Source organism: Gobius niger (genome assembly GCF_951799975.1).
Source record: "Gobius niger genome assembly, chromosome: 1".
NCBI lineage: Eukaryota > Metazoa > Chordata > Actinopteri > Gobiiformes > Gobiidae > Gobius > Gobius niger.
Genome location: NC_136852.1, coordinates 71,490,345 through 71,514,408, shown reverse-complemented (window position 1 = coordinate 71,514,408; position 24,064 = coordinate 71,490,345). Strand labels below are relative to the sequence as shown.

Here is a 24,064-nt window from a genome sequence, read left to right as displayed (position 1 = left end):
AAAATTACTCAAGAAGTCTTTCATCAAATACAACTGGTAACTGGTAAATTTCCCACCTCCCACTTGGAAAAATTGCCTTGGAGCCGCTTGAAATGGTAACTACAACTCGGAAACCTCCAGAGAGCTGTGAGTTCAGATACAGATGAAGACAGCAACGGCGCCCCCCAGTGGAGGAGCAGCTAATCATGAAACTGTAACAAAACCTCTGCATCAGTGACGTGAGCGTTACTTTTGGACACAGCTTCAACATAACGCTTTGTCACATGTTTTACGTATACGTTTGTTAACCTCTTAGCTCCCACCTGAACAGATCCCATTTTCTCCAGTTTGGCTTTACCCTAATCAATCTCTTGGGGAAAAAAGCACCAAAATAGCCACAAAAAATGAAAAGGAAACAAGGATGTAAACGCGACAAAAATGTGACAGAAATTCAACAAAAATGTGACAAAAATTCAACAAAAATGTGACACAAATTCAACAAAAATGTGACAAAAATTCAACAAAAATGTGACACAGATTCAACAAAAATGTGACAAAAATTCAACAAAAATGTGACAAAAATTCAACAAAAATGTGACAAAATTCAACAAAAATGTGACAAAAATTCAACAAAAATGTGACAAAAAATTCAACAAAAATGTGACAAAAATTCAACAAAAATGTGACAAAAATTCAACCAAAAAGTGACAAAAATTCAACAAAAATGTGACAAAATTCAACAAAAATGTGACAAAATTCAACAAAAATTCAACAAAAATGTGACAAAAAATTCAACAAAAATGTGACAAAAATTCAACAAAAATGTGACAAAAATTCAACAAAAATGTGACACAGATTCAACAAAAATGTGACAAAATTCAACAAAAATGTGACAAAAATTCAACAAAAATGTGACAAAAAATTCAACAAAAATGTGACAAAAATTCAACAAAAATGTGACAAAAATTCAACCAAAAAGTGACAAAAATTCAACAAAAATGTGACAAAATTCAACAAAAATTCAACAAAAATGTGACAAAAAATTCAACAAAAATGTGACAAAAATTCAACAAAAATGTGACAAAAATTCAACAAAAATGTGACACAGATTCAACAAAAATGTGACAAAATTCAACAAAAATGTGACAAAAATTCAACAAAAATGTGACAAAATTCAACAAAAATTCAACAAAAATGTGACAAAAATTCAACAAAAAAATGACAAAAATTCATCAAAAATGTGACAAAAAATTCAACAAAAATGTGACATGTTAACAAACATATAACACATAACGTTAGCATCGTATGAGCTAACTGTTGTAGCGTTAGCCGTTTTGTTCACCTTTATTCACCTGGAACGCTCAGAGGTCGTACGCCGTAATGTTCAAGTGGGAAAGATACCAGTTGCCTTGAACGCACCGTAACTTCCTCAGGTAACTGCGGTTTCTTGTTTGTGTTTTATTACTATGGAGAGTTAGCCGCGTCTCACTGAAATAAAGAAATATTTAAACTGTACGACGTGACAGGAAACGAGCAGCTGTCATCAGAACACATTTTTTGAAACAGGTCCTGAGTTCGATTCCCAGATTGCGTGGAGTTTGTATGTTCTCTGTATGTAGGACTTCTACCATGAGCACCAGTTTTCCCAACCAACCTAAAACATGCACATTAGGTTAATCCTCCAGCTAAATGAAGGGTCAGCATTGGAGGATGGACACATTTCCTATGGGGCCAATAAAGCACAGCTAAATACTTTAATGTTTGTGAGGTAGTAGACTTTGTACTTGAGTAAATGTAACAGATTACTGCCCACCTCTGGAGTTTACCAGAGCGCCTGAACTGTTGCAACTTAAGTATTGCATTTCGACCTGTGTTAGTGACCATGAAGCACTCGGCCTGTCGCAGTAACAAACCAGAAGTTCAATATTATGATGATACTGAATGATCAGATCACAGACAGTGTTGGGGAGTAACTGAGTACATGTATTTAGATTACTCATTTTGAGTAACTGTATCCTGGTTAACCTCTTAACTCCCACCTGAACGGATCCCATTTTCTCCAGTTTGGCTTTACCCTAATCAAAAAGCTTCTTGGGAAAAAACACCAAAATAGCCACAAAAAATGAGAAGAAAACAAGGATGTAAACGCGACAAAAATGTGACAAAAATGTGACAAAAATTCAACAAAAATTCAACAAAAATTCAACAAAAATGTGAAAAAAATTCAACAAAAATTCAACAAAAATGTGACAAAAAGTCAACCAAAGAGTGACAAAAAATCAACAAAAATTCAACAAAAATGTGACAAATGAAAAAAAACAAAAAAAAAACATACAAAAGGTGACTCAACACAGCAACAATGCGAAGAAAAAGATCAGTTTTGTGGGTCTTAGCTTTCAAATGAGGTGTTACACAGGCCTATGTAATAGCCAAAGAGGACAGAATGCACTTGAATTAAGAGATTCAATCTAAAGTATGAGTAGACACTCGACATGGGCAGTAGAGTCTGCTCTCTCCACAGCGATATTCTTATGTCTCTTCCCCCCTAAAATAGAGTAATGCTGATTAAGAAAAGTAATAATATATTAAATACCCAAAGCATAAAGATACTGACGCTCCAGAGTCAAGTCCCTGAGTCACCTCATTCTTGCGATGCCAATCGGTGTGAAAACAAACAAAGCATCTTTATTTAAATTGGAAAATAATACCGGTATGTGTGTGATTGGGCATGGGGACAAGGGGAATAAAGAATGTGGAGTCAGCAGGTGCAGGAGAGTATCTGTAGTCCATCTCTATGCACTTTACCTTGTAAGTATATAGAGATTACTACAGATACTACAAGGTAAGGTGTGTACAGTCAGAGGGGGAGGCGAGTATCTGTAGTCCATCTCTATGCACTTTACCGTGTAAGTATATAGAGATTACTACAGATACTACAAGGTAAAGTGTGTACAGTCAGAGGGGGAAGTGAGTATCTGGTAGAGTATCTGAGCATCTGTAGTCCAGGGATAGGCAACGTCAGGCCCGGGGGCCAAATCTGGCCCTCCAGAAAAGAACTTCTGGCCCTCAAGGTGATTTTGAGAAACATCATGACACAAATCAGAAAGTACTTTAACATTTTTAGGGTTAAATGGGAGAAATACTGTCAATACAGCCAATTAGGTCATATCATGTACAACTCTGGCATTTGCAGAAAGTGCACTTGAAAAATAATTAATCATTTTAAGGAAGAAATGACAGAAACCTGCCTGAATTACGAGATTCAATCTACAGTTTGAGTAGATTTGGTCTGGTCTTAGATCAGATAAAACATCTTATCACCAATGGAACAAGTCATTATTTTCTTACCTCAGATTATATTGTATAATTTCAAGTGAAAAACAAGTTAATTTGTCTGATTTCAAAGTGGGTTTTATGCTCGTTCCATTGGCATCAGCATTTGTATCTTTATCTTAGATTAGTCCAAACAGACTCAAATTCAACATAAAGAACCTTTATTCAAGCAATTTTAAGTCATTTTTCTCATTTAAGATGGTGTTTTTTCCAGTGTAGTGCTTTACTTTGGCCTAAAACTGGCGGCTTCAGCCCTCAGTCTTTTTACAATGAATAAAATTGCCCTCTGTTAAGAAAACTTGCCTATCCCTGCTGTAGTCCATCTCTATACACAGTACCTTGTAAGTATATAGAGATTACTACAGTTACTACAAGGTAAAGTGTGTAGCAGGTGCAGGCGAGTATCTTTAGTTCATCTCACCTTAACCGAGCACATTTTCTCCAGTTTGGCTTTACCCAAATCTAAAAGCTTCTTGAAAATAAAAGTGTCACAATGGCAACACAAATGAGACTAAAACAAGGATGAAAAGTTACCGAAAGAGCCGTCCCCCACAAAGGTGTAGTTATTGTGACAGGCCGAGCTCCAGCAAAAACATGTTTAAAGACTGACTGTAGAACTATTGCAAAGCACTTTGTGGAAAAAAAAAAATGTTTTACTGAAACTGTGTAGTTTGTAACAAATATGTTCAGTTCACCAAAAATATGAATAGTTTAATTCACAACAAAACTTTTGTAGATTTGTGAGAACATTTGATAGAATCTGTAATCCTTTTGTATTCCTGATGATGCTTGTGCTAACGTCAAATGTTTTAATGATCACTATGCAATATGACGGCCACAGTAATTACTTTGAAATAAAATATGAAACTGTCTTTTATTGACTTGCTGTGTAGTGACTAGTGATGTATTGTTTTCTCTATTTTTAACCCCATTTTATATTAATAGAACTACTCTGACTGGTTATATTTCCTTGTTTGCTTTGAAACTCTTCCTTCCAGGTTCACTTTTCACTAAGATCTTTGATGATGGGAGAGTCAGACCCCTGTGCACAAGCCTTCTCCAGCACATCCCAAAGATTTTCAATGAGATTAAGGTTTGTGTAAAAATGTCTCTCGTCCATTTGAGGCCAATGGATCCTGCAATGGTCATCTTTGTATTTACCGGGCGTTTTTTGTCATGTTAATTGTCCATGTTGGACTATTCGTTCTTCTTTTCAAAATGTGTAATTAATGCTAACACATTGAGGCCGCGCTGTTTTGGGGATTTAGCTGCAGAGTGCCAACAATCCAGACCATTTTTCATGATATTTGTAGCACCACAGCGTATTCTATGTCAGGGGTAGGCAATATCAGGCCCGGGGGCCAAATCCGGCCCTCCAGCACTGCTCCTCTGGCCCTTAAGATGATTTTGAGAAACATTATTACACAAATCAAAGAGTACTTTTAACATTATCAGAGTTAAGTTGGAGGGAAAAAGGTAGAAATACTGTCAATACACCCAATTAGGTCATATATTATGTACAACACTGGCATTTGAAGGAAGCGCACTGGAAAAAGAATAATCGTTTTAAGGAAGAAATGACATGAATCTACTTGAATTAAGAGATTAAATCAAAGGTTTGAGTAGATTTGGTCTGGTCTTCGATGAGATAAAACCTCTAGTAGTAGTTATTCGGATAGTTTTGTGGCATTTCAAGTGAAAAACAATTATTTGTCTGATTTCAAGTGGGTTTTATTCTTGTTCCATTGGCGCTAAACATTTGTATCTTGGATTAGTTGAAACCGACTCAAATTCAACATAGAAGAATTTTGATCCAAGCAATTTTAAGTAATTTATCTCATTTAAGATGGTCATTTTTCCAGTTTTGTGCTTTACTTTGGGCTAATAATCAGTGGCTTCGGCCCTCCATTAAGAGAAATTGCCTACCCCTGTATATGTTATAGCTATAGACACATGCTATGGCTCATTTAAAGACGAGACTCTAAGCTCTCTGCAGGTGAAAACAGTTTAATTCTACGTGCCGCGGTTCCTGAGAAATCTTAGCTAAACAGAGGCTAGTTCTGATTAAACTCACAGCTTTTTTTCTAGATTCGGAGATAATTAGTGTTTTATGCAACACTCTCCTTTCTGATTAACTCCTCTCTCCTCTCTGGACGGACACTAACGTTATGTGAAGAGGCAAATGCTTAAATATATTCGTTTCAAGTCAGTTTTCAACGACTACATTGTTGACACGTTTTGAAACACCGCGTGTATCCGCAAATCGATCGCTTTTTATCGCGTATGCATTTAAACTGACCGGTTATGAATTGAAGACTTTAACAGGATATTTGTCAGTCGTCCTTGGACCGATTTTGACCATTCAAAAACTGAGAGAAACTTTAAAGGGGGGGTATTATGCAAAATGGACTTTTTCAAGCTTTACATCATGTTATTATGTCATTCCCTCATTAAAAACATGCCTGAAGTGTTGCCTTGGCACATTCACGTATTTTTGAGTAATCTGTAAAAACTCTGATGGCGGCCATTTTAGGGATAGGTTTGCCTGAGTCCTCCTAGGAACGCCCCCACCTCCTGGAGACGCCTCCGAGCTTTCGTCACCAGCCGAGTAACCAACCACTGCTCCTCAGCAGAACCCCCTCCCCACTGATGCCACAGACAGCGTGTGGAGGGGGCGTGTCTAAAGGGTCAGAGGTTCTTAACCCCTTAACTCCCACCTGAACCGATTACATTTTCTCCAGTTTGGCTTTACCCCAGTCCAAAAGCTTCTGGAAAAAAGCTGTGAAAATAGCAACAAAACTGAGGCGAAAACAATGATGGTAATGTGACAAAAAAGTGAGAAAACACTGACAAAAAAGTGACGAAAAATGGATGAAAAAGTGGCAAAAATGTCACAAGAAATTGACAAAAAATTGTTGAAAAAATGACAAAAAAAAATGACAAAATGTGACAAAAAAATTGACGAAAAAAATGACAAAAATGTCACAAAAAAATGACAAAAAAGTTACAAAAATTAGTTGAATACCCAACAAAAAAATGATGGAAAAGGGCCGAAGCTGCTGATTATTAGCCCAAAGTAAAGCACAACACTGGAAAAATGACCATCTTAAATGAGATAAATGACTTAAAATTGCTTGAATTAAAATTCTTCTATGTTGAATTTGAGTCGGTTTGAACTAATCCAAGATACAAATGCTATAGCGCCAATGGAACAAGAATAAAACCTACTTCAAATCAGACAATTGTTTTTCACTTGAAATGCCACAAAATTATCCGAATTAAGAGAATAACTACTACTAGATGTTTTATCTCATCTAAGACCAGACCAAATCTACTCAAACCTTAGATTTAATCTCTTAATTCAAGTAGATTTATGTAATTTCTTCCTTAAAACGATTATTCTTTTTCCAGTGCACTTCTTTCAAATGCCAGTGTTGTACATCATATTTGACCTCATTGGGTGTATTGACAGTATTTCTACCTTTTTCCCTCCAATTTGACTCTGATAATGTTAAAAGTATTCTCTGATTCGTGTAATAATGACATTTGCTGCAGCCATTTTGAGAGAGCAATTTTATACAAGGCAGTCATTTTAATTTACTGCATTTACAGACCAACAGAAGGTTTGGTCATCATTGTAGTGTGATATAGACTGGTGCTGTGTGATTGAAAAAAGCATAATACCCCCTCTTTAAAATCTCAACTGTTTTGATCTGTTCATGGGAAGCCGCTCTGCTTTGTCAAACTCTGCTCTGTAGTATAATAAATGACAAGTTTAACATTCAGCCTTTACAGTATTTTATTTAAATATGGACCTCAATTCACTTCATACATTTCCCCCAATAAACACACAGATCAGACAACGGTATCCTGCCGACTACGCCAACACTACACAATCCCCAAGAGTCAACACAAAGTCACAAACAAATACAAATCAGTGAGAACATAAACATCATTGGCACATAAAAACAAATCTGGCAATGCGTAGAATTGAGTACGGTAAAGAGAGGGAATGACCTGAGCTTTCAGGACAGTGGGACCAGGAGTTTTCAGTAGTAACAACAGTTTGTGTAGAGACGTAGAGACACAAACGTCGTAAATTCATAACAATTTAGTTCTTCTTTGGTCCAGCGGACAATTTTCTCTTAAAAAAACATCAGTCCCAGTAATAGAAAAGAAAGAAATGTACACACAGATATTTAACTAATTATTTGGACAGTGCTCGTAAGACTTTAGTCGACATCGTGTACATGACAGCATGCGATAGGCTAACTACAAAACATACATGAAAAATGGTCAGAGGCTCTTTTAAAAAAAAAACTAAGTAGTAAAAGTCACATCTTGGTCTCAGAGAATAAAAATGTAAATTCTGAAAGGTTTAAAGCAGAACTAAGTAACTCGTGCCCCTTGAGGCCATAAGCGCCACTGCAGGTGTTGTAGCATGTTACGTTTTTTACTCACTAATTGTCAGTGAGAGAAAATACTACACTGACAGAAAAGACAAAGGGACAGAGGGATATTGTTCATCCAATTACACAATGGAGATCATTTTTTTTCACTCAAACTTGGCTGTAAATACTGTTTAAGTGGCGCTAGCCCACAGTTAGCTTTCCCCGTTAGCTTCTTCTTCGTGATTCCATTATTGTGTATTGGGTCTCCGGGTCGGTGCAAGAAAAGCTGCAAGTGTGGTTTTATGGCCAGAGACACCAGGGGGAGATGAAACACCCTCCAATCATCCCATTAACACTTGTATTACCCCCACAGGGACTACGGAAAGGATTTATTTAGGCAAACAAGTTACTTAGTGCAGCTTTAAAGTGGAGCTCAGCAGTGACCGCCCACTTCAAAACAAGTGAAATTGCAGAATAATGTATCCACAGAGATTTGAGGGAAAGAAAATTTTTAAGCTATCATTAACCCGGGAGTAGCATTTCGTTAATGTGTTACACAATTGCTCCACTTTGCTCCCTGAATGTTACCAAAAAAAAAAAGTGCTTTAAAAAAAATCAATTCCTGTAAATATTGAAACGATAGGAATGTGGAAAGTTAGAAGTAAGTTTGGACCACAGCTAACAATTTAAACTTAACTTTATAAACTGAACAGATAAAGACGGCATTGCGTCATAGAAGGGACGGGCGTGGCTTAGCCGAGGGGGAAAATAATATCTTTTTCAACTTTTTTTTTAGCCATTTTCTGGTGGAATATGAACTTATTTACAACACATAAATAAAGTGAAGTGCAAATCTGGCCCATATATTTTCTCACAGCAGATTGTTCAGAAGTGAAAAAAAGGCAGTCGTAGTTAGTGCTAGCTAACCGTTAGCATTAGCACGAAGCTAACATGTAGCATCATGTTAGCATTCTCCGTTATTTATGGGCTGTTGAACCACTTTGCTTCTGTCTTTATTTAGTAGAAAACTATATTCATATTCCAACATTTGTTAAAGTATTTTTTGAATAATCAGAAATTGTTTTCCCCCTTAACTGTTTTCACACATTACCATATATGGGCGATTCCAGAGATGCCGTCTGTATCTAGTTGGGCTTTTAACTTTGGCCTTTTGGAGCTTTCTGAACAGCCTATGCATAAAATGAATGGATCATTTGTTTCTGGAACCAGATGAGGTTTTGAGGTGGGCGGGGCTTTTAAACTCCAGAATTAGCTTTTTTGTTAAAACATGTTGGAAAAAAATCTCTACAAGAGCTACATTACATCATTGTTTGTATAAAAGGCATTCACAACATTAAGAATATTCTAATTTGGGCAAATCTATTAAGACTACTTGATAAAACGCCAGTAGGCTGCTCACGGTTTTCAAATGTGCACAGCGTTAGGTCACAAACTGGTGTGAAATAAGGAATATGGCATCAGTATAATTAGGCGTGCAGAAATTAGTTTATACAGTAACAAAAATTAGACACAAAGAAATCATATTTAAAAAAAACGTACAACAAGCAAAGCTAAGTAAAAATCAGCTACTTCAATTCTGGGAGCAATAAGTGGTAAGAGTTGCAGGAACAAGGCACCTCAGCAACAACCTGGAATCATTTGCCTGTAAGTTTTCAAACCTCTAAATTTAAATTTCATTTTCATACAAATCGGAAAAAGGTCTAGATTTAAAAAAAAGGGGGCATAATTTACTCAACACGCTTTTGGGGCACCTCGGCATTAATGTAAATGTTTTAATTACACCTATTACGTGCATTGAAGACACACGAATCAAGCCACTGTTTCTAGCCAACGGCATGCTAACAAATTAAACAATTTGTTTTTCAGCACAGAACTGCTCAGGAAGGGTCTGGTGTAGAGGTCGACCGATTACTTTGCACGGCCGATATCTTTGGCCGATTTTTCCAAATGTCTGGTCTATAATCCTGTGAAATAAAATTATTCGCCCCTCCAGCAATGGCCGATTTTATTTTACTACTTTTGGTGATTCAATCATAGTTTCTGTCCCAAAATGTTGCTGTTGCTAGCCGCAAAATGCCGCAGCTAGCAAAAGGTTAAATACAGACGGCATCGCGCCATAGAAAGGGGCGTGGCTTCTCCAGGGGGAAAACAGAATATTTTCACTCTTTTCAGCCATTTTCTGGCAAAATATAAACTCATTAAAATTTAAGTCAAGTCTAAATCGGGTCCATATAGATGTTTATTCACAACAGATTGTTCAGTAAAAGCGAAAAAACGGCAGTCGAAGCTTGCCCTAGCTAGTGTTAGCACGTTCTCCGTTATTTATGAATTTATGGGCTGTTGAACCACTTTGCTCCTCTCCATGTCTTTGTATCTTTATTTAGTAGATAACTATATTCATAATTCAGCGTTTGTTAAAGCAGTTTTTGAATAATTAGAGAAAGTTAGATTTTTTCTCAATAGTTTTCCCCCTTAACTGTTTTCAAACTTGACCTTATATGGGTGATTCCAGAGATGCCATCTGTATCTATGCTAATGCGAACTGTATCTCATTAACACTAGCATACTGTTGCCGCGCAGAATGGCTGGCAACAATATGCTAATGGTAACGGTATCTCATTAGCATTAGCATACCGTTCCTAGCCGCGGTATTTTGCGCGGCGATCGAAAATACAATTGCGGAGGTTAAAACTAACTCAGCGATTGAATTCTCCAGGTTCTGTGCTTCGAAATGGTACGCAGCATGTCCATATTCACCGAGGTTTTGCGAAAATAACTTTAGTCGAACTTGTAGCTAACCAAATTTTCAGAAAACAGGAAGTCCCTATCGCGTTCGGTCCCGGAGATATCGGCTTTTTTATCAGCGCTAGATAACCAATATTGGAAAATCCCCAAATATCGGCCGGCCAATATATCCGTCGACCTCTCGTCTGATGATGGCTATGAACTTTTAAAAATGTAGAGGACACTTCCAGGTTCTATCCATTACTCGACAAAATCCAGGAAATACCGCTTCAGGAGTAGAAGCAAACAGGATTACTCAAAACTGCGCGAATGAAGCAAAAAAAAAAAAACTATGTCAACCAATTCTTTCCGAGTTGCGTCCCTGAGATTTTGCTGCCTTTCTTTAATATACTTTAATTACATTTTCATATTCAGTGCGGTTCATTTAAAACGACAACATTCTCTACTAGCATTCGAACACCGAGGTCCCCCTGACTACACACTATGAGACGGAAAACTACATGATTCAGTTAATAAATACATATATGATCATCGCTGTTCGACATCTTCAGAAGCAGAAATCGCTGTGTGGACCCGGCTTCAAAAATAAAAAAGGACAAGTTCAAGTTGTTTTTTCTCCAGTTTGGCTTTGCCCAAATCTAAAAGCTTCTTGAAAATAAGCGCCGAAATCGAAATGAAAACGAGATGTAAACAAACAAAAAAAGTTACAAAAACGCCATAGAACACTTACAAGAAAGTGGCAAAAACTGGTAAGAAAAAACTGGCAGAAAAAAAATGGTTAAAAAAGCAGAAAAAATTGTTAAAAAATTTGAAAAAAAATTGTCAAAAAAGCAGAAAAAATGGTAAAAAAAAATGAAAACAAAAAGGTTAAAAAAAAGCAGAAAAAAATTGTCATTAAAGAAGAAAAAAAGGTTAAAAAGCTGAAAAAAATGGTTAAAAAAAGCTGGAAAAAATGGTTAAAAAATATGAAAAAAATTGTCCAAAAAAAGCTGAAAAAAAGCAGGAAAAGTGTGTGTGACATAAATAGAGCAAAGAAAATGTCACTGTAATAACGACCCAGTCTAGCTTACAGATGAGGCATTAAGGCCTATAAACTGAACTCTCCAGTCAAGAAGCTTTCAGATTTGGGGAAAGCTGAACATTATAGAGGGAGTTAAGAGGTTAAAGGGGAGACACTGCAGGAAAAACTGTTTTTTTTCCCCCTTATGTTTTGGGCTGGTGTGGTTTTCTTTCACCTGGACACAAAGTCAAGTCAAATCTACATGAGGAGGTGTTAAAGTAGCACCTACAGACTTTTCAAATAATCCTCTCCCAAACAGTTTCAAATTGATGACCCTGGATTTTCTTTTCCTCGTCACCTGCAGCGTCTGGCCTTAATTCTCAGCCTATTTACAGATTTACAATATTTTCCTTAGCTTTTTACCCCGACCTGAACCGAGCACATTTTCTCCAGTTTGGCTTTACCCGAGTCTAAAAGCATCTTGGAAAAAAAGTGAAGAAAACTCAACAAAAAATTTAGAAAACACCACAAAAAGGACAAAAAAAAATATGAAAAAGTTACAAAAAAGCCACAGAAATGTGTAAAGAAAATCTGAATAAATGTGATGGAAAAAAAAAAAAAAAGTGATAACGCGGCAAACACGTGAGGAAAAAGATCCATTTAGATGAGCTTTGTTGGTCTTAGCTTTCAAATGATGGGTAAAGCTGATATGAAGATCAGAGAGAAAATGAACTTGGTGAAGGTGGGGGGTTAAAAGGTTCATTTGGACAGCATTGGGGACAGAGGAAAACAAAATAAAAAACCATTAAGGAAACATGAACAATCCAAAATGTTAATAAAAACCATGTTGCAGGTAAAATACTGTATTCAGTCCTTTTTGACGATTGGGAAGTCGCCGTGGTGAGAGCTGCATTGGTTTGAATGGACACCGTTTGGATTAAAAACACTGGGAACATGATGATGGCGGGTTATTCCAGCAGTGTCCACACAAAGCCCGATTTGACCCGAGCACGACGTGATGTGCGTTTCCATGTTCAGACGGGGAGTATGTGGGAGAAGGATCTCGTGATAGAGCTCAGGACTGGGATTCCTGCCGCATTCCTTAAAAATAATGAACCAACGGACTAGTTATCCATGTACCAATCGTGTTTTTAGATAATGTTACTCTATGGACAAAGACAAACTCATGCCCCTGGAGGCTAAAAGCGCCACTGCACGTTTTTTTACTCATTAATTATCCGTGAGAGTAAATACTTGATGACAGAAAACACAAAAGGAGAGACATGGCTGTAAATACTGTTTAAGTGGTGCTAGCCCACAGTTAGCTTAGCCCCTTAGCCTGTTGACTTCTTCGTGATTCCATTAGTGTGTATTGCGCCTTCGACTCTGAGGGAGGGAAGTTGAAAGGGTGGTTTTCTAGACAGAGACACCAGGGGGATATTCTTAGAGTATTCTTTTAGGATTATAGCCTAAAAGTGTGCTCTGCTAAGACATTTAAAGGAATTTACAGTGTTTTTAACATTTCTAGAGTACTTTAACAGGCATTTGAGCTCTGATTTGGGTCATAGTATTTCTCAAAATCATCTCGAGGGCCAGAGTTTGATTAAGGAGGGCCGGTTTTGACGTTGCCTACCCCTGACATATACTAACATATAAATGCCTGGTCGTTACTGGTAAATAAATCTGGGTTTAACCCCTTAACTCCCACCTGAACCGAGCACATTTTCTATCCAAAAGCTTCTGGAAAAAAGGTGTGAAAATAGCAACAAAACTGAGACGAAAATGTGAAAAAAGTGAGAAAAATTTGACAAAAAAGTGAGGTAAATTTGACGAAAAATGGAAAAAAAAGTCACGAAAATTTGACAAAAATGAGATGACTGCCCAACAAAAAAAAGTGATGAAAAAAAATCTGATGACGTGAGGAAAAAGATCAATATTGTTTTGTAGGTCTTAGCTTTCAAATGAGGTGTTACACTGGCCTACAGGATTTGGGTAAAGCTGAACTGGAGAAAATGCTCTCGGTTCAGGCGGGAGTTTAGAGGTTAAAGTGTTCTATATTTTAAAATCTGCATTGGTTGATTATCATGGACTGTAGCAGGAATCCCGGACGACACGACCCGGAGCTCGATATGAGACGGACTCAAAAATTAAAAAAAGCCCATATCGACAGCCTTTCCCGCTCCCTACTGCTCCCCGGGGCGCTCCAGACTGTCAATGACCCTGCTCAGCCGGATGTTGAGCAGACGGATCTGGGTGTCTAAGTGGTCGATCTTCTCCTCCAGCGAGCCCTGGCCGCCGCCCCTGCGCCAGTACGCCCCCACCGGGCCCGTCATGAAGTACACGGCCATGATGAAGCACAGCGGCAGCACGGCCTTCTCCGGGTCGCCCTCGAACTTCTGCAGGATGTAGAGGCAGGACAGGGCGAACAGGGCCACGCGCGCCACCCAGAAGAAGCGGCCGAAGAGCGCGTGCAGCAGGTAGAAGAAGCCGCCCAGGAACATGGAGAGGAACCAGTAGGCCACCAGCACGGCGGCCACCAGGAGCAGCGCGCGGGCCGGCGAGCTGCTCAGCGACGTGGGGCTGAAGTAGTGCGTCAGGTTAGAGGCTGTGGACGGAAGAGGAGGAGGTGGTGGTCAGCAAACACGGAAACAAAACCTCTGAACCTGAACCGGAGGAGGTTTTCTACAGTTTGGCCAAATCTAAAGGCACCAAGGAGTCAAAACAACAAGGATGAAAACGCAACAAAAATGTGACGACAGAGCGACGGACATGCAATGAAAAAAAGTAACGAAAGCGCCACAAAAAAGGATAAAAAAGTGCACGAAAGAGTGATGGAAAAAGTGATGAAAAAGCCATAAAGTTTCTAAAGGGCGACAACAAAAGCAACAATAACACAACAAAAAAGTGAGAAAAGAGCAACAAAAACATGATGTAAACACCTAAAATAAATATATATACCGTAAATGCTCTAATACAGGCCGGGGCCTTTATTTACTCAAGGGCATCTAGGAACAGGCCTTTATTGGAACCAGGCCACAATTAGAGACAGGCCTTTATTTCTATTTGAGCAAAACGGACGACCAGGAAAACCAAGAAAAACGAGATTTGTGTCCATTTGCACCTAAAATATTAGGTTCATTTATTAATTTCAATAACATTTCATAACATTTCAAACCCTCTCCCAGCAGCTGGAACATTGACGCCTTTTATTTTGTCGGGAGAACAGGAAGTGTTTCGTTGCTGTTAGCGGAGCTTTGACATCAATGTCACTGCAGGTTTCTGTTTCGTTTTTACCGTGGACCGGATTATTTGTTGTTATCTTGTGTAAAAGGCGAGTTTAGACGGAGCGTTTGTGTTTGTGATCGATCATGAGACTGACCCGAGATAAGACGAGACGTTAGCGCTGATCGGAGGAGTTATTTTGAGGCGTGAGACTGACCTGCACACGGAGCAGCTGGACGTGCTTTGAAGACGCGATGGAGACTTTATTAAAACCCTGGAGGGTCACACAACTCTCCCCCTGTTTCCAAATATAATCACAGGAGGTTTGAAAAGTGGCTAAATCTGTGTCAAAGTTACGCTCGGATCAGCTCCTCCGCAGCGTCCCTCTCGGCCCGGGTTCCCGTTTGTTACTTCCTGCACGTGAGTTTTCATTTACACGAGTATGAGACAAATTCCTAACATGGGGAATATTTCTACTGCTATAGTTTCTAATAAAAGCCCCGGCCACTGTCAGAGACCCGGCCTCTGTCAGAGACCCGGCCTCTGTTAGAGACCCGGCCTCTGTTAGAGACCCGGCCGCTAATGGAATACAGGCCAGTATTAGAGAATTTACGGTAATCATCTTTTACTTACAGTCAATGCCCATGACGTCCAACAGGTCGGACCAGACCTTCCAAAGTGTGTCCAGGAAAGAGTCCACTCCATGGACAAAACGCTCCGTAGTTTTGGAGAAAAACTACAAACAGATGGTCAGTGATAATGTCAGTGAGCGTCAAACATCTGATAATATATAACAATTCAAGTCATTCGAGGGAAAACGTTCTTCTTCTGCACCATCTTAAAAACGAATGGTTTCAAGCACCTGGATGTTCACCTCAACGATAAACTGGACCAACGCCCTGTACAAGAAGGACCAAAGTCGCCTCCACCTTCTGAGGAGACTGAGGTCCTTCGTATGACTCTGTGGTGGCCTCTGCTCTCCACTACGCTGCCGTGTGCTGGGCCCCGGGCCGCACAGAGCGGGACAAGAACAGACTGAACAAGCTGGTCAGGAGGGCCAGCTCCGTCCTGGGCTGCCCCCTGGACTCTGTGGAGGAGGTGAGTGACAGGAGGGTGTTAGCCAAGCTCACCTCCATCATGGACAACACCTCCCACCCACTGCACAGGACTGTAGAGGAGCTGAGCAGCTCTTTCAGTGGAAGACTGAGGCACCCTCAGGTCCTTCATCCCCACTGCTGTCAGACTGTGCAATAAGACTGTAAAGTAACATGTGCAATAACCTCTTTGCAAAACTATGTGCAATAATCTCAGTATCTTCGTCACTTTATCAACCACTTACACTGTGACTGCAAACCTGCACTGCCAATACTGACATCTTATAATCTGTTTATTTCATTTTTATTGTTTATACTTTTTACCGCCTAAAGTTGTGTAGTCATTGTATATAAGATACTTTTACTAATTCATTGTTAGGACATTTCCTGTCTATTTTGACCGCATTGGCTTATCTTATCCGTATTGCAAGAAGCCACAACTTATCACATCCTCACTAAAGTCTTCATCCGACTGAGACACATTTTAATGCAAACCAGCCAAAAAATGCTCTGAATTTATACATTTGTAAAAGTTCTAGTTAAAGTTTTCACATAGTTATTCCAACTATGATAACAAGGACTGGTCGTCACTTTTGAAGCATCTCTACATATGAGCGGCCGTTCAGTTCTTTCAGTTTCTGTTTATCTCCGTTCGCAGCCCTGGTTGTAAAAAGAGACTTTAAAGGGATGTTTCAGGGTTTTTGACATAGGGCCTCATTTCCTAGTTTTCCAGAGTGTTGCTGATTTCTGGAGATATTTTTTTTTGTAATTCATGCAGGCTAGTGCATGTCTATGGTATCAGCTAGCCTGCATTAGAAACAGTGTGACCCACAGAGCACCTGAGGCAAATCACTTATAACACCAGACTAACCATATAAATGTCTGTGTTAATAGAATCATTATAACCATTTTGCAAATACCATAGACATGCACTAGCCTAGCACCACAAAACTCTTCAAACATAAGAACTGCATGAATTACAAAAAAATATCCAGGAATCAGCAACACTCTGGATAACTAGGACATGAGGCCCTATGTCAAAAATCCTGAAATATCCCTTTAAGCTAATATTGTAACAAGCTCCACTACAACGACAAGAACACTTTAAATCAGCAACTTTCCCGCGGTGAAAACGCTCAAAATCAGAGCTTTCTTTGTTGCGTCACGCTAACTATCCATACTGTTTGGTAGCCAAAAGAAATTCCTCTACCCATAATGCAACGGGCGACCCGAGATGGGCATTCGGCTTGATAATAATTTAGGAAATTAAAAAATTGTTTTTCGATTAAAATGCGATAAAAAAATAAAATAAAATGCGATTAATCGACCGGGGGTTAATTAATTACCGACTTGTAATTGACTCAATTAAACATTTTTTGTCGAGTCCCACCAGTGTTAATTTCGTCGACTAAAATATTTAGTTTTAATTTTAGTCAAAGTGTTATTTTTTCCGACTAAAATTGGACTAAAACTAAATTAAAAGTTTCTCATGAGACTAAAACTATGACTAAAATGTAAAATGACTAAAATAAGACTAAATAAAAATGAAAAGGAGAGACTAAAATCATCCAAACTTCTATTGAGCGTCTGAAAGAGCCTCAGATCATGTAAATTCTCTGCCAAAGGAGCAGCTCTGAGCTTTGTTCATGTGGAGCAGCTCCATGAAGCAGAGGAACAAGATTAAATATGATTATAATGAATATTATAAATGCTAAACTAAATTAGTCTTAATTTTAGTCGACTAAAACTAGACTAAAATTGAAAAGATTTTTTCAACTAAATCTCGACTAAAATTAAATTACATTTTAGTCAAAACACTAAAACTAAAATAAAATATGTTGTCAAAATTAACACGGAGTCCCACCACTAATATAAAACAATCGTGTTTTTTGGGGTCATCATGCCATTGTAGTGTGGTCACGTGTCTTCATGACAAAACATATTCGAACTTTACTTTGACACTACAGACAGGAAGACGGTTTCAAACAAGGAAGTCCGCGTTTCCTGTGTCAAAACACTGAATGTCAAAACCGCTAATTTATGCACAAAAAAGAAAAAAAGGGTAAGGTGCCACTACTCTGACATCCTAGTGCACAACGCAGGGGGTTAGCATTGGCTATTTCACTAGCTTCCCTGCACAGAATGAATGAAAGAAAGGCTAATGTGCTATAATAACACCTCCTATTTCCTTGCAGCACTTAAATAAACCCATCAGATTAAAAAAAACACATCATATAGTGAATGGCTAATTGTATCAAAGTGGCAAACGCGTAATCCTAATGTTAGCCGCTAGCCCTGATGTTAGCTTGGTGATGCTTCCTTGCTCTTTTTCTTCACAAAAACACACCGATTAAACATAAACCGATTTGAATTCTGCTTCTGATTTCGGAGCATCACCTTGTACAGGCCCTTTATGTTGTCCTCTCCGAAGATGCTGCTCAGGGTCTGGTACACCCCGTTAGCCGCTCGCCGAAAGCTGTTGCTCGGCGCGTTCCTGCCGCTCCGGGCCGCCTCGGAGGCGCTCAGGACGGACAGGGAGAGCAGCGCGAAGACGAGGAACAACCGAGGTCTGTCCATGGCGAAGGGATCCGAGGAGAAGCGAGCCTTGAGCTGCCGAACGACACCGCTGTGCGAGCAGGATGAGGCGGACGCTGCGGACGCGGGGATGGGGGTGGACTGTGAGGCGTTCAGGGACCGGCGGTCGCTCCGGAACAGGCTGCGGGCAGAGGAGCCGCTCACGTAAGGGTAAGGTTACTGTGAATCATTTAAATTAAAAATAAATGTCAAGTGAATAAAAATAATGACGCAAGGAAAGGTAAAACAAAAAGTGTGTGTTTATTTGACATTTATTTATTTCAAGCGGAATAGAGTTCGGGAAAGTCCACAGTTACCATGGAGATCCGCCATCTTTGCAGCTGTTAGCATACATTTCCATAGACTAACATTAGCTAAAAACAGTTTATAAAGTGGAGAAAAAACCCGTGGAACAGCTCCGTTAGCTGCAGAGTTACTGTTGGTAGATACGTCCAACTCACTGTGGTGTCCAAGTGTTTTAATGTGAACGATAACTCCAGTATTTTAACTTTTAAAAGAGTAAGGGTGAGGTTATGGTGAATAATTTAAATTAAAAATAAATGTCAAGTGAATAAAAATAATGACTGAAGTAAAGGTAAAACAAAAAGTGTGTGTTTATTTGACATTTATTTATTTCAAGAGGAATAGAGTTCGGGAAATTCCACAGTTACCATGGAGATCCGCCATCTTTGCAGCTGTTAGCATGCATTTCCATTGACTAACATTAGCTATTTTATTTTTTTATTTTTTTTGGAGGTGAATGACTTTTATTTAGGATAAACCTTAAATGAACGCGATATCTGAACGAGACGCTGCGTGATCTAAGGCCACTCTCGTTCTCGTTCTCTTTTTTTTTCTTTTTTTTTGTCTTGGAAAGTATACGAATATACAGAGTATGCCAGGGGGTAACAGAATTGTACAATACAATTATTCAGTTACAAATATATTGTATTTTGAGTAAATACTGATTTTTAGAGCCTTTATGTTATCAGAACCTTCCAAAATCTTAATATATGAGAGAGTATCACTAAACAAATGTGCAAAGTTGGGTTTCTGCTTAGAATATTTACATTTGTGAATATACAATTTGGACAAAAGGATAAGTAAATTAATAACAAAATAGACGTCTTAATTCTTTTGCTTTCTGAAGAAACAAAAAGTAACGTTTTCCCATTTCAATGTAAAGTCCTCGTGTAGATGTCCAATTATAAAACTACATAAGTCCTTCCAGAATTTCTTGGGATAAGAACATGTCCAAAAAAAAAAGTTGTATTGTCTCTGGATGATCTCCACAAAAAGAGCGGTTCACGTCAATGTCCCTTTTTAATTTAGTCATAAAAGAATTAACTGGATAATATTTATGGATGATTTTGTACGAAACCTCTTTTACTTTATTTGTTATCAGAAATTTGTTGGGAAGTGTCCATATATTTTTCCATGAGATTCCATTGACTAACATTAGCTAATAGAGTTCGGGAATGTGACGTCATATCGCTAAGCATTATGGCATTAGCAGCAATTATAAACTAATGGAGATTTTAGAAGTTAAAATACTGGAGTTATCGTTCACATTAAAACACTTGGACACCACAGTGAGTTGGACGTATCTACCAACAGTAACTCAGCAGCAAACGGAGCTGTACCACGGCTATTTTCTCCACTTTATAAACTGTTTTTAGCTAATGTTAGTCAATGGAAATGTATGCTAGCGGCTGCAAAGATGGCCGATCTCCATGGTAACTGTAGACTTTCCCGAAGGTTAGTGCTAGATCGTATGCTCCGGAGGGACGGTTTGCTGTGATTTTGTATGGATCTATGGGTTGGTTTGTCTAAAAATACTAATGATCCTAACCCTAATCCTTAAGGTTAACTCCTTAACTCCCACCTGAACCGAGCACAGTTTCTCCAGTTTGGCTTTACCCCAATCCAAAAGTTTCTGGAAAAAAGCTGTGAAAATAGCAACAAAACTGAGACGAAAACAATGATGGAAATGTGACAAAAAAGTGACGAAAAATTGATGAAAAATTGGCAAAAATGTCACAAAAAATTGATAATTGACAAAAAAATGACAAAAAATTGATTTAAAAAAATGACAAAAATGTGACAAAAAATGACAAAAAATTGATTCAAAAATGACAAAAATGTGATAAAAAAGTGACTAAAATTTGACAAAAAAATGGATTCAAAATTGACAAAAAATTGACAAAAATGTGACAAAATTTGACAAAAAAATGACAAAAAATTGATTAAAAAAATGACAAAAATGTGACAAAAAATGGATTCAAAATTGACGAAAAAATGACAAAAATGAGATAAAAAAGTGACAAAAATGTGACAATAAATGGATTCAAAAAATGACAAAAATGTGACAAAAAATGGATTCAAAATTGACGAAAAAATGACAAAAATTTGATTTAAAAAAAGTGACAAAAATGTGACAAAAAATGGATTCAAAAAATGACAAAAATGTGACAAAAAAACGGATTCAAAATTGACGAAAAATTGACCAAAATGTGACAAAAAAATGACAAAAAATTGATTAAAAAAATGACAAAAATGTATTCAAAATTGACGAAAAAATGACCAATATGTGATAAAAAAGTGACAAAAATGCTACAAAAAATGGATTCAAAATTGACAAAAAATTGACAAAAATATGACAAAATGTGACAAAAAAATGATTAAAAAAATGACAAAAATGTGACAAAAAATGGATTCAAAATTGACGAAAAATTGACAAAAATGTGAAAATGTGACCAAAAAAATGACAAAAATGAGTTGAATACCCAACAAAAAATGTTGGAAAAAAAAATCTGATGACGTGAGGAAAAAGATCCTCTCGGTTCAGGCGGGAGTTAAGAGGTTAACCATTTCCCTGGCCCTATCCTTAATTTGTGTCATGATATCTCACGTTTTCACAGCAGACCGTCCCTCCGGAGCGTACGATCTAGCACTAACCTTTCCCGAACTCTATAAAAAGTGGAGAAAATAGCCGTGGAACAACTCCAATAGGAAAGCGTGGAAGAGCTCGGTAGCTTCTATCTTCACCTGGTTTGGAGCTACAGAGGAGGAGAGGCTAAATGCTAACGCCGTCTGTGCTGTGTTTACGTGACTGAGGACACGCGTGAAGACCAGACAGGTACACATGAACTCGTCTAAGGTAAGAACATATCTCAGTCTGTAAAAACGGAGGCCTGTTCCTTTGAGGCACTTGAAAATATTTTGTTTTAGCTGAGTTTAGTTTATTTAATAGTTTATTTAATGTACAGTTACATTAAAAAGATGATTTATCACTGTGCTCGTTTCAAACGGTCGTCCTGCACACATGACTTAATTAGAATTGTAACTTCAGTGGCATAATTGTCATTTCATTTCAGTAAAGCAGGAATTTTAATGAATAAATGTTGGGCAGAAAATGTATTTTTATTTGTATTTTTAAGCTGCTGACAGGAAGTGACATAGATAAAGCCAGATAAAGGACTCATTTCGCACGGCAACAGTTAAACGGTTCTCCTCTATCTATGTCACTTCCTGTCGGTGTCCAATAAGGAAGTGAAACTATAAAAATCACACTGGGAACAACCTTTAGCAAAATCTTAAATATAATTGTGTTGTGTCATTTGCACTTTAAATATTTACTCATAGTAAAAAAATTACAATTATTTTTACTCAAGTAAGAGTACAGATACTTATGGCCATGTGTGGACTGAAAAAAGTGAATTTCTCCATCGAGAGATCCATAAAGTTCTATCTGTAAAAAGAGCCCAGTCACAAAATTACAAGGAGCAGTGAACGCATCTGGAGGAGTCTCAATCACAGGTCTCTGCTGCCACCTGATGGTCAACCCCAGTAGTACAAGAAACGCCAGCGGTAAGTACAATGCAATACTATTCTGTTTGACTCATTTCCCATTGACTTAACATGGTCGGCACGGCAACAGTTTGATATGGTTTACCTTCTCCTATGTCACTTCCTGTTGGCGTCCAGTGAGGAAGTGAAACTATAAACATCACAAAGAAAGCTGGGTACAATCTTTAGCAAAATCGTAAATATAATCGTGTTGACTATTTTAACCTCTTACCACCCGCCTAAACCGAATACATTCTGTCCACTTTGGCTATTATGGAGGCCTGTGTAACACCTCATTTGAAAGCTAAGACCCACAAAACTGATCTTTTTCCTCACGTTGTTCCTGTGTCGTGTCACCTTTTTAATGTTTTTTTGGTCACATTTTTGTTGAGTTTCTGTAATTTTTTTTGTTGAGTTTTTGTCACATTTTTGTTAAATTTTTGTCACATTTATGTTGAATTTTTGTCACTTTTTGGTTGAATTTTTGTCACATTTTTGTCACATTTTTGTCACTTTTTGGTTGAATTTTTGTCACATTTTTGTTGAATTTTTTGTCACATTTTTGTTGATTTTTTTGTCACATTTTTGTTGAATTTTTGTCACATTTTTGTCACATTTTTGTTAATTTTTTGTCACATTTTTGTCACATTTTTGTCACATTTTTGTCACATTTTTGTCACATTTTTGTTGAATTTTTTGTCACATTTTTGTTAAATTTTTGTCACATTTATGTTAAATTTTTGTCACTTTTTGGTTGAATTTTTGTCACATTTTTGTCACTTTTTGATTGAATTTTTTGTCACATTTTTGTTGATTTTTTTGTCACATTTTTGTTGAATTTTTGTCACATTTTTGTCACATTTTTGTCACATTTTTGTCACATTTTTTGTCACATTTTTGTTAATTTTTTGTCACATTTTTGTTAATTTTTTGTCACATTTTTGTTGAATTTTTGTTGAATTTTTGTCACATTTTTGTCACATTTTTGTTGAATTTTTTGTCACATTTTTGTTAAATTTTTGTCACATTTTTGTCACATTTTTGTCACTTTTTGGTTGAATTTTTGTCACATTTTTGTTGAATTTTTTGTCACATTTTTGTTGATTTTTTTTGTCACATTTTTGTCACTTTTTGGTTGAATTTTTGTCACATTTTTGTCACATTTTTGTCACATTTTTGTTGATTTTTTTGTCACATTTTTGTTGAATTTTTGTCACATTTTTGTCACATTTTTGTTAATTTTTTGTCACATTTTTGTCACATTTTTGTCACATTTTTGTCACATTTTTGTCACATTTTTGTTGAATTTTTTGTCACATTTTTGTTAAATTTTTGTCACATTTATGTTAAATTTTTGTCACTTTTTGGTTGAATTTTTGTCACATTTTTGTCACTTTTTGATTGAATTTTTTGTCACATTTTTGTTGATTTTTTTGTCACATTTTTGTTGAATTTTTGTCACATTTTTGTCACATTTTTGTCACATTTTTGTCACATTTTTTGTCACATTTTTGTTAATTTTTTGTCACATTTTTGTTAATTTTTTGTCACATTTTTGTTGAATTTTTGTTGAATTTTTGTCACATTTTTGTCACATTTTTGTTGAATTTTTTGTCACATTTTTGTTAAATTTTTGTCACATTTTTGTCACATTTTTGTCACTTTTTGGTTGAATTTTTGTCACATTTTTGTTGAATTTTTTGTCACATTTTTGTTGATTTTTTTTGTCACATTTTTGTCACTTTTTGGTTGAATTTTTGTCACATTTTTGTCACATTTTTGTCACATTTTTGTTGAATTTTTTGTCACATTTTTGTTAAATTTTTGTCACATTTTTGTCACATTTTTGTCACTTT

At 37.2% G+C, this 24,064-nt stretch overlaps 1 protein-coding gene across 1 annotated transcript; it reads right to left on the bottom strand.

Moving 5' to 3' along the window:
* Positions 1-13,652: 13,652 nt before the first annotated feature.
* Positions 13,653-18,475, bottom strand: bri3bp (bri3 binding protein; the record flags this gene model as incomplete). The annotated part of the gene is made up of 3 exons (XM_079553005.1): positions 18,183-18,475; positions 15,325-15,427; positions 13,653-14,074 (listed from the first exon to the last, which is right to left on the bottom strand). The coding sequence occupies exons 1-3, from the start codon at positions 18,360-18,362 to the stop codon at positions 13,653-13,655; spliced, it is 705 nt and encodes a 234-aa protein (XP_079409131.1). The 5' UTR covers positions 18,363-18,475.
* Positions 18,476-24,064: the final 5,589 nt, after the last annotated feature.